Source organism: Peromyscus maniculatus, chromosome 1 (assembly GCF_049852395.1).
Source record: "Peromyscus maniculatus bairdii isolate BWxNUB_F1_BW_parent chromosome 1, HU_Pman_BW_mat_3.1, whole genome shotgun sequence".
In the NCBI taxonomy this organism is placed as follows: Eukaryota; Metazoa; Chordata; class Mammalia; order Rodentia; family Cricetidae; genus Peromyscus; species Peromyscus maniculatus.
In genome coordinates, this window is record NC_134852.1 from 163427432 (window position 1) to 163439413 (window position 11982).

The window sequence follows — 11982 nt, forward strand, 5'->3', positions numbered from 1 at the left end:
TGGAAAGGAAGAAGTCAAGCTTTCACTATTTGCAGATGACATGATAATATACATAAGTGACCCCAAAAATTCGACCAAGGAAGTCATATAGCTTATAAACACCTTCAGCAATGTAGCAGGATACAAGATTAACTCAAAAAAATAAGTAGCTCTCCTATATACAAATGACAAATGGGCTGAGAAAGAAATCAGAGATATATCATCCTTTACAATAGACACAAATTATATAAAACACTGAAGACAGCTTATGTTGGAGAGGATATGGAGCAAGGTGAACACTCCTCCACTGTTGGTGGGAATGCAAACTTGTACAACCACTCTGGAAATCAGTATGGCGGTTTCTCAGAAAATAGGTTATCAATCTCCCTCAAGACCCAGCTATACCACTCTTGGGCATATACCCAAGGAATGCTCAATCTTACCACAAGGACACATGCTCAACTATGTTCATAGCAGCATTATTTGTAATATCCAGAACCTGGAAACTACCTAGATGCCATTCAAATGAAGAATGGATAATAAAACGTGGTACATATACACATTGGAGTACTACTCAGCAGAGAAAAATAATGACATTATGAGGTTTGCAGGCAAATGGATGGAACTAGAAAGTGCCATCTTGAGTAAGGTTACCCAGACTCAGAAAGACAAACATGGTATGTACTCACTCATAAGTGAATATTAGATGTAAAGCAAAGAATAACCAGACTGCAACTCACAACTCCAGGGAGGCTACCTAGTAAAGAGGACCCTAGGAAAGACACAGGGATTGCCCAGTGATGAGAAATGGATGATATCTACATGAACAAACTGGGGGTAAGGGAGGGTATTGGAGGGCAAGGGTTGGGGGAAAGAGAGCTTAGGGGAGCAGGAGGTCCCAGCTGGATCAGGAACAGAGTGGGAGAACAAGGAAAGAGATACCATGATAAATGAAGACCCCATGGGAATAGGAAGAAGCAGAGTCCTGGAGAGGTCCCCAGAAATTCACAAAGATACTTCCACTATAGACTACTGGCAATGGTTGAGAGACAGCCCGAGCTGACCTACCCTGGTGATCGGATGGCTGAACACACTTAATGTCATGATAGAACTCTCATCCAGTGACTGATGGAAGCAGATGCAGAGATTCACAGCCAAGCCCCAGGTGGAGCTCCGGGAGTCCAATTGGCAAGAGAGAGAGGAGGGATTATATGAACAAGATATATTGAGACCATGATTGGAAAAAGCACAGGGATAAATAGCCAAACTAGTGGAAACACATGAACTGTGAACCAATAGCTGAAGAGCCCCCAAGGAACTGGACCAGGCATTCTGGATAAGTGAGACAGTTGATTAGCTTGATCTGTTTAGGAGGCCCCCAGGCAGTGGGACCAGGACCTGTCCTTGGTGCATGAGCTGGCTCTTTGGAACCTAGGGCCTATGCTGAGACACTTTGCTCAGCCTTGATGCAGAGAGGAGGGGACTGGACTTACCTCAACTGAATCTATCAGGCTGGGCTGTCTCCCCAGGGGAGTCCTTGCCTTGGAGGAGGTGGGAATGGGGGACAGATTGGGGGGGGGGAAGCTGGAGGGTGGGAGAAGGGAGGACAGGGGAATCCATGGCTGATGTGTAAAATTAAATTAATTATAAAATTAAAAATTTTTTTTTTTGGGATATGGAGACTGCAGAAATAAAGTCAAATAGGAGTTAATATGTTTGAATCCCGGGTTTTTAATAGCTGGGACCATTTGTCAACATGTTTGTATATACATCATAATTTGATTTTTAATTTTGAAAATTTGAGACTTTATTTTATGTTTATGGGTGTTATGTCTAGATGCATGTCAGCATATTACATACATGTGGTGCTCATGGTGGACAGAAGAGAATGCCAGATCCTCTTGGACTTGAGTTAAGGATGGCTATGAGCCACTATATTAGGGCTGGGAATTGAACCTGAGTCCTCTGTAAGAGCAGCAAGTGCTCTTAACTCCTGAGCCATCTATCATTCCCAGATTTCTTGATGTGTAAACATTTAAAATTAGATTAATCTAAGCTGTCTTTCAGATCTAAAATTCTGACATTTTTATTTCTAGACATTTTCCACCTACACCATGGATAGTTTTTTCTTTCTTGGAAAATTCCAAGAAAAATACTTTGATACAAGATACAACCCTATTCCCAAAGTGGGTAGACTAGAAAATGAAGTATTAAAGCACAGTAATGATCACATAGAAGAAAGACTTTAGATCCTGCAAACAATTTTTAATCACAGTATTCATACAATGTTAAGGGTTAAACGTCCAAATAAAAATATTATTTAAATTTAGATGTTTTAGCAGAAGTTAACAATCATGATTGTTAACTAATGTATCTGGTCTACATTAAGTAATCTGATCTCAGGTTTTTATTTCCCTCACTCATTTTATAGGGATGATAGATTTCTTTATTATTCAGAGACTATTTTTTCTTTATTTTCAAGATATGTTTATATAAATATAAATACACGCATGTATGTATGTATGCATGCATGTATGTATGCGTATGTATGTATGTATGTATGTATGTATGTATGTATGTATGCCTGTGAGTGCAGTTGCCTTAAGAGGCCTGCAGAGGGAGCCAGAACTCTTGGAGTTGGAGTTACTGGAACTTGTGAGTCAACATGTGTGCTGGGGACTGAACTCTGAAGAGCAGCAAGTGATCTTCACTGCTGAGCCATCACTCCAGCCCCAACACTGTTTTTTCATTCAAACCTCTTTTCAATTTTGTGAAAGGTCATACTAGACATATCCCAAACATTTCAACTTACCATATTTCTATTTTGTTTTCTTGCTGCTTTTATTGTGAAGGCTCCTGAAATGACAAACTAGACACAAACATATGCTGGTAAATACTCATTGATAATGCTCAGCAATTTAATCATACTTTAAAACTACTATTTTTCAGGGCAAGATTTTCAGAATACTAATAGTAGCAAAGAGAGAAGTTTTAGTAGAAGGGGTTAGGACAAGCTTCCATTATGAGATAATCATGTTTTCAAAAGGTGACACATATTGAAAGTAACAGGAGGGTCACAACAGTCACAAGCTCAGGACAGTGGGTAAGATTTAGGTTGTCGTACATGGCAATGGCCTAAGTCTTCCTGAACCAGGGACCAAGTTTGGTTAGGTGATACCTTTTATACAACCTATTAGGTGTTACTCCAACTTCTGTTTCTAGTAAGATATTATGGACTGTAATGACTGTGTATACATCCAGATTTGAGAAAGTGGCTCTAAAATCCATTAGACACCATGTCTGTGAATAACACCCTCTTCATTGAGAGGCAATAGATACCATTAAGGCCACAGGATGCCCAGGCTTTCACTTTGTTTATTTATCTATTTATGTGTGCATACATGTCTGGTGTATGTGTGTAGGATGCACATGAGTGTGCAGGTATATAATCTAATTATACACATGTGTCTTCTTTTATTGTTCCCCGTATTGCCTTGAAACAAGGTTTCTCAGGGAACTGGAAGTTTGCTGTTCCATCTAGGCTGGCTGACCACAAGTGCTTGGAATTTGGCTGTCTCCACCCTTGACGGCTGTTGTTACTGGTATGTGTAGCCATGCCTGGCTGTTTATGTGGGTGCTGGGGATTTGAACTCAGGTCTTCATGATTGTGTGCAGAACAAGTACTCTTATTCACTGAGTCATTTTCCCAGCTACCTTGCCTTTTATAAAAAGTATTTTAAAAGGCATTCCACTATTTCCTTTCAGGATTTCTATTTTCCAAGAAGTACAAAGCACTGCTGTGTTATTTGAAAGCATGCTACACAACTTCCCTGAAATAGTCTTTGTTTGCTTTATTTTAAAGTTTTACTTATTATATATATATATATATATGTGTGTGTGTGTGTGTGTGTGTGTGTGTGTGTGTGTGTGCTTGCAGTTCCTGCAGAAGGTGGTATCAGATCCCTTGGGAACTGAAGTTGTAAGAAGTTGTGAATCCCCTGGCATGGATGCTGGGTACCAAACCTTAGTCCTCTGCAAGAGCAGCAAGGGCTCTAAACTCCTGAGCCATCTTTCCAACCTTTTTTTTTTTTTTTTTTTTTTTAGTTATTTTAGCAAAGGTTATTTGTTTTTGAAAAATAGCAGTCATGTTCCATTCTTTTAAAAATTATATTAATTTTTTTCATACAGTATATTTTGATCATAGTTTTTCTCCTCCCCCAAGTTCTCTATCCAACTTGATATTTTTTCTCTCTCAAAACAAACAAGCAAGCAAATAAAAACAAAAACACTACTCCCAAACAAAAGGACAAAAAAACAAAAACACCAAAAGCACCACAGTAAAAGCACATAGAAAACACGGCAGAACTCAGGTGTTCACGCTTGCACAGTAAACTCTTTGCTGACTGAGCTGCCTCTCTAGTTCCTCTGACGTTATTTTTATAGTATGAAATTAAACACAAAGGAACACAAATCATTTCTCTGAGTTTTGTCTGAAAATTCTAGTTTTTTCCTTATCTGTTTATTTTCTTCTTTCTTCCATGTACTTTTTGTTTATGAGCCAAATGCACCTTTTCTTATTGATGAGGCAATGGGTTTCTTATCAACATGGCTTATTTGGATTTTGTCCTTGGACACCCTGAGTCAGAGTATGGATAAAGGCAGATGTCTTCAAGGTCACTGTTTCTTCTAGTGACCACTCAACCTCTTCTGTGACAGCCAGCAGACCTTTGTTCCAGTACAAGGACAGTGGGTTTTTTTTTGTCCCACTGTGTATTTCCATCACTTTTCTTTTCTCTAGATTTGAGACAAGTGTTTCAGGTTCTGTCACCCCACATCCCCGTGCTTAAGCTCACTGATTGGCCACCTTGTCATTCATCCCTTTCTAGATGATTTTAAGTTTTGACCCTCTGAAGTCTCCCCTAAATGATTTAATCTTTAGTTATTTATGTGTGTGCATCCTTCTACTTACCCATGGTATATGATTCTTTGAATTTTCCCCTAAAATCCTTTACAGAAATTGCTTGATTTTCATACTCATCCTCTTGTCTTTGTTGGTCATTTTAAATCTCAGGACTGTGTGTTCATTTTTCCCACTACTTGCTGTAGAGGGCGCCCTCTGGCATTAAGCTCCAGCAATGCTTTTCCCACCCTATCTGTTCTCTCAGACCTTCTGCTCCCTGCTGAATTCTTTTCATCACCAGCATCAATTCCATGGTCAGCCATTACAAATACTCCCTGTATCCATTCTCAACTCCAGTGCACTTAAAATAAAATCAAAAATGAATCTTTAACCAAAATCCTGCTGAAATGTAGTTTTATCCCTGCTGCATCCCTGCACCCACGCAGGTGAACATGGCTTGAATAAAGACTTATCTCACTGTGCAGTCATGTTCCTAAACCTTGAGTCCTTAATGCTGTATAAAGGTCAAATTACTTTTTTGTAAGCCACATAACTGTCTCCCTTTTCTCAGATGGCCACTTCACACACTCTCCTTTCTTCTAATGGCTGCTCTATATGTCTGTCCTCACTTTCAGCTCATATCTTTCTTTCTGATACATTGATATACTTGAGGCTTTTGTAGGAACTCATCCACAAGCTTCCAAAATCAGATCAGAATCTGATCTGTTCTTTATTCTTTGTTCCCCTCTTGCTGCCTTGCCTTAGCACTATTTACATAAATGGCTATAATGCTTTGCAAATGATGTTCTGTTCATTGTAGGATATTCAGTAGCATTTTCGGCTTTCTCTTACTAGATGCAAAAATCCAGAGCCTCTTCATATACTATGACATATTCTCTGAGGGGGTAAAATGAGCACTAATTGACAACCATCACTGGAGAACATGACCATAGCTATTTGTTCACTAAAATTCATTATTTCTTACTAACATTAATATATGATTGCAATATTTCCTTTATTAGCTCATAACATCTATTTATTTTTTATTCCTGGTCCACCCCCACACCAGCAAAAGACAATAGAATAAAAGGATGTGAAGTTGAGAAGGAAATGTGTTGGGGGCTCCAAGAGGAATTGGAGGAAGGGAGTCAGGTAGATAAGATCAAAGGCATTGTACACATGTATAGAATTATCAAAAAGTAAAGTAAAAATATAAAAAAATCTTCTCAGCTCTCATTCCATTTCCTCAAACCAAGTCCAATCAGGATTTCATGTCATCATTTTTACTGAAACTACTTGTCATGTTTATGACTGGATACCATATTAATAAGCCCAGTAGTCAGTTTTCAACCTTCATTATTCAGACAAACCAACAGAAGATGATAGAGCTGATCTTTCTTTATGTCTTGTGATACATTCTTCCCTTGACTTCTAGGAATACCCCACACTCTGAGTTTTCTTTCTGCCCTGGCTGTCTAGAGACCACACCAGAGTGCAGGTAATGGTAAACCTGAAAATTAATCATGATAATGGACGTGATGGTTAAAAGTCCGTCTTTGACATAGCTAAGGATATAGTCCACATTGTGGTTGTCATTTACTCTTGTATCCACATTTCTTTTATAGCACTTGTAGATTAAAGGTGCTCAATACAGACTTGTTGAAAGAAGTAATTGGATTTTGAATTAGTCTGTAAATGGCATTGAGTTATATGATTCTCCTGAAAAACTTGTTTAGAAGCTGGCCCTTACTGTCCACTAATATGAATCAATATTATTTACTGATTAATAAAATAAACATAAATGTATTTTACTCACAGCAATTCCCCATAAAGCAGTTCCCATTTTGTAAGTTAAAGGTTCATAAGTCCCAAATACTCCTTTAATTTGTCCCATATACAATACCAATAGGAAATACCACATGAGTACATGATAGATGCCAATCATAATCTGGATAACCTGTGAGAAGAGAGAGTTGTTAGTACTGAAATGATGTAATGAAAAACACAGTTTTAATAAATATTTAACATCTTTATAAAAGATGGAAGTAAGCAAGTCATGCATTAACTATGGAGTTGTCACTGGTTGTACCAGAAACAGGATCTCTCCAGGAGGGACAAACTGAGGCTTGTGAAGAACTCTGTTGGTGTATGAGGGACAAGCTAAAGTTTTCTTATTGAAAAATCATTCTTAATTAAGAGCTCATCATTGGGTTCTAGAAGGTCTCACTTACACCATCCACTCACTAACCAACCAACTAACCAAACAACCAACCATCCCGTTCACCAACCAACCATCCTATTCACCAACTAACCAGCCAACCAATCAACCAGCCAACCAACCAACCAACCAACCAACCAACCAACCAACCATCCCATTCACTAACTAACCAACCAATCAACCAACCAACAAACCAGATTGCAAAGAGTGGCATCATGTACATGAATCAGGAAGAGCAGATTAAGATACTTCATTCTATTCTCAGAGCAGTCTGTTACTACAGAGCTAAGAACTCCCATGCAGCAGCTTGGCCAGCTGGTCTGCATGGTCTAAAAATTCAGAGGAAAAGCTGAAATGTGTGCAACAGTTTTCTCCCATTAGTTATGTAAGTGTGATTTTTCTAACTTCTTGGTGTTTGTTAATAGGATTAGGTAAGCTTTAATCTCTCGGGTTTATAACTGAATAGAAGTGTGAGTTCTACTGGACAAACATGAGTGCAGTGATGAAAAGAGATCTATGATAGGTCTCTTTTAAACCAACAAACACATACACAATTTTAAATTTGATAGTGATTCATATTGCTGGATTTTCTTGGGTGTGATAATTCAGTTGATGTACTCATATCTCAGCACACACTTGTTTATGAAGGGCTAGGAGACAAAGCAAAAGCTACAGAAGACAATCATCATGTTTTTCAAAAAGCTTTTGCCTCTTTTATTTAAATACATCCCTTTCTAGATACAAAGTCACCCTTTTAAGAACTGACATCATTTAAAACATTGAATTTTAGTTAATCAGAGTAAAAATCTTACTTCTGTGGTTTGAGTGTGAAGTGCTTCCCATAGGATCACATGTTGAATGCTTGACCCTGATGGTGCTGTTTGGGAAGGTTATTGAATCTTTAAGAAGTTGAGTCTTGCTGGAGAAAGTTAGCTATTAGAGGTAGGCATCGGGCTTTGTAGCCCAGACCCACTTGCTATTCACTCTCTGATTGTTGAATGTATACGCAACATGACCACCAAGTCCAAAACCTTCTCTTTCCACCACCATGCCTCCCCTGCCTTCTGCCATTTCCTCCCCACCATGATGGACTACATCCCTCAGGAATGATCTGCCGAAACAAAGCTCTTTGCATTCAGTTACTTTGAGGAAACTTTTTATCAGTAATGATAAAGTATTACTCACCCCTAAGACAATAGTATTTGCTACAGATATTTTTGATTCTCCACATCCCATACTTTCAGAATTTCCTCTGGTTGATTTTGTTTTTAACCTTCAGTGATATCTTTATTATCAGACTTCTACAAAAGAATACAAAACACATACGCATGCTTTTTTTCTGAGAGAAAACTCATACATCTGATTCTTAGTGTTTGACAACAATCTTCCCAAACTCAGAAGCCACAGTTTTTTTTTCTTTCTATATGTTTACTCCTCACATCCCTTAGTGCACATCCACCTCTTCTGAATAACAACCTCAGAATGAAAAAGTTTCTTTCTGTGACTAGGAAATGCTGATATTTTGCACATGTTATCTTTTACTACTTAACAGCATTTCTAGATGATAAAGAATAAAGGCCAACTAGAGAACAGTATTAGAAAATTTTCAGTAAAGCTTCAATGATTAATTTTTATTCACTTTCAACTTAGTGCTAGACATAATTTGCATTTTTCTTCTTTCAAAATTTATTTGAGAATTTCATATATGAGTATACTGTATTTTGTAATTTCTATTTCTCCTTCCCCCAGCTCCTCTTGTGTCCCCCGATGCCCTCTTGAATTCATGACCTTTCTTCTATAATTACTGGTGATATGTATATGTGCACATATACATACACATATGCAAAAGTCAGTGACACAGGTCATGACACATGACTGACCATATAAATATTTGTCCTTGATCTTTTCTGAAAGAAGACAGTTTTGACAGAATGATGCTCCAGACTGGCAAAATGATGCTGCAAGTTCAAATCTAATGACTTGGTTGTTTTCAGGAATCCTTAGTTTCTAAAATTTATTTTATCAATGCCTATTAATGCAACAGGAGAGAAAGCATGTGATTGAAATAAGCTGTATACTTTCAGACACCATCTCCAAGAAGCAATCAAGAGTTGAGACCTAAAGGCAGCCGAGTTTAATTTCTCTACCATGCCTCGATATCCACAGAACTACAAAACTTGGGTAGGGAAATAATGAAATGTCATGTTAAGAATGATGTTAATATCTGTTTTCAGAAAATAGAAACATAAGTCATTTTGTGTGTATGGATAAGTTTATTCACATTTGTAGTATGTCGGCAAAGCAGAATGTGGTAAGCTGGGGAGTAAAATATTAACGTCTCTGTAATCTCAGTGAGGTCCACAGTAAAGTCATGCAAATGAAGAGCTCATAAAATTGCTAATCAGAAAAAGTGTGTGTGCATGTACTTTTAAAATGCTCAATTTAGTTGTTGGAAGAAGAAAAGTATATTCTTGGAATTCTTTCTTTAAAAGAAAAACTACATTTGGCTGCTCTGCAACCCAATTAAGGATTCTAATTCTGTAAAAATAAACAAATAATCATTCATTTGTTTTATTTTCTGGTAATCCCATCACTAATCCAGAAGTAGGTAAAAGACAGGCTCCTTAGTTGCTCTTCCTAGTCCGACTATCACACGCTAAAACTAGCACAGACATTCTGGAACAATTAGAGAGAGAGCATGTCTATCATTTATCCTTAGGATCCTTAGCAGAGATAAAACCCATTATTGTTTTCACATAAAGCTAAAGTAATTGAAAGATGACTTTAAGAAGTAATTAATTTTTAATTTTGGGCAGTTTCATCAGTGTGTAGTGAATTTTAGTCCTTCTCATCCCTATTATTCTGTCTTATCTCCCCACCTTCTTCTGCCAAAACTCCCTTCCTTCCTGACCAGTCTCTTTATTGTTTTCCTGTCTTTTCATGTGTCTGACCTGCTGAGTTAAATAGGGTTGCCTTCATGAACTATGGATGGGAGGCGATTTCCTGGATTCTGGGTTACACCAATAAAAAAAGTGATACCCATTCCCTCAGCCGCCATTAATTGTCAGTAGTCCCTCAGGGTGAGGGGAAGCCTCCGGAGCCCTTCCCCCTCTCATGACGAGAAAGTTGATGGCTCCAGTCTTGTGTAGGTGACCACATCTGTGGTGAGTTCATGGTGTATCAACCATCTTATGTCTGGAGGGTGATGTTTCATAGCCCCTCCCCCAATTTCTGGTTTTTAATATTCCTACCTCCTCTTCCATGATGTTCCTTGAGCCTTGGGGTGTGTGTAAGAAAAACAATGTAAAACATTTAAAAATTTTTACTTTAAAAATTGTGTGTCAGCATGTGCGTTTGGATGCCCATGAAAAGGGGCATTAGATCCCCTGGAGCTGCAGTTAAAGATAGTTGTGAGCTTCCTGATATGGGTGTGAGGAATTGAACTCTCGTCCTCTGCAAGAACAGCAATATTCACGACCACTGACCCATCTCATCAGCCTCAAAAAAATTTTTTTTTTTTAATAAAAAGAGGAGAATTAAGTCTAGCATCTTCAGAGGACACATGAATTCCTTCATGAACAGCTTCCTGCTCACCTTCTCCATCTCACATGGCCTTTCCAATTTTACAGCCTAACAATTCTGGCAGTAACCTTTTCTGGAAAGTCTGCTGATATACAAATTAGCTAATACCCAGTTTGTTTGTCTTTCCCCATAATTCCTGTCATGGTGTGTTCTAACTTTTGATTTTCAAGACCAGTTCAAATCACTTTGAGTCCCCCAGAAATCAAGAAATTCATTTCCATATGTTCATGACCAGTCCTGCTTAATGCCATATGCATCCAGCTCCCTCCTTTTCCTCCCCACTTTCCTGACTGATATTTTTAATGAGCATTTTACTTAAGGTGATTGGTGGATAATCTCGGTGTTATAATGATGTTAAATATTTTACTTTCCATCTCACCTCATGGTACATCTATATACCAGGACTCAGTGCTAGATAAAATCTAGGATGAGTCGGTGAGAATTAATAGTTCCTGGGAGCTAATTGTGAGGCCGAGGCAGGTGAATTGCTCAGACCAGGAATTCAAGAGCAATTTGGGCAACATCTTAGAATCTAAATAAAAATAAAGTTTTTTTTTAAAGGTCAAAATGAGAGGGTATAAAAGATGGAGATGTGCTCATCCTCGTCTTTCCCCTTCACTCTCTTTTCTCCAGACTCCATGTCCATTTTGACACTTAGCAAAAGTAAAGCGGGACACCATTACCTCACATTTCACTTGTCCCAAGCCCCAAGGATCCAGTTCACCCTATCAGGCCCAGGATCAGGCTGAAGAGACAGATCACGGTGGATGGTGCTCTAGGCGCTAGACCTGGCTGCATAGCCATCAGAGGCAGCAGCGCAGTCTAGCGCTCAGCTGGTTGTCAAGCTCCTCAGGCCGCCCGGGTTGTCAAGGGCAACAGCCCTTCCGCCGCGCGAAGGGATGAGAACTAGTGCGCAGACTCACTGGGGCCTGCAGACCACGCGGTGGGCCAACCCCTCAACCACCTTCTGGAGTCTCTAGTAATGGCTTTCCTGGACATGGATCCAAGACTGCCTCTGTAGCGATATTTCTCCCAATATAGAACGGTTGCAGAGACCTGGTCCTTTACCACACACTTCAGAAGGCTTCAACTTGTAAAAAGGCAAGTATCTGATTAATACTTCACACCCCTTCCTCCTTCCTCCAAATGTAAATGGCTAAAGAAATTAATGAAGAGACTGTTTAGGAAATGGCCAAAAGGACTTTTTTGATCTACCCGCTGGAGAGGTTTTAGTTTGCATGCGGTAGTTCAATGTTTGTGAAGAGAAATGTAAAGAAGTGTAGATCGCTGTGAAAAGGTAAAA

General features: G+C 38.8%; 1 protein-coding gene across 3 annotated transcripts in view; it reads right to left on the bottom strand.

The window, feature by feature from the left end:
* The window catches only part of Ms4a13 (membrane spanning 4-domains A13), a 35038-nt gene extending 23469 nt beyond the window's left edge, over positions 1 to 11569 (bottom strand). Inside the window, exons 1-4 of one of the 3 annotated variants that reach the window (XM_076560148.1) lie at positions 11363 to 11564; positions 8283 to 8398; positions 6696 to 6836; positions 2792 to 2848 (exon numbers count right to left, since the gene is read on the bottom strand). In XM_076560148.1, the coding sequence (XP_076416263.1) occupies positions 2792 to 2848; positions 6696 to 6836; positions 8283 to 8333 (249 nt within the window). In that variant the 5' untranslated portion in view covers positions 8334 to 8398; positions 11363 to 11564. Of the gene's footprint in view, positions 1 to 2791; positions 2849 to 6695; positions 6837 to 8282; positions 8399 to 11362 lie in introns of all 3 variants that reach the window. The other 2 variants (XM_006993821.4, XM_042261132.2) reach the window with 2 other exon arrangements.
* Positions 11570 to 11982: the final 413 nt, after the last annotated feature.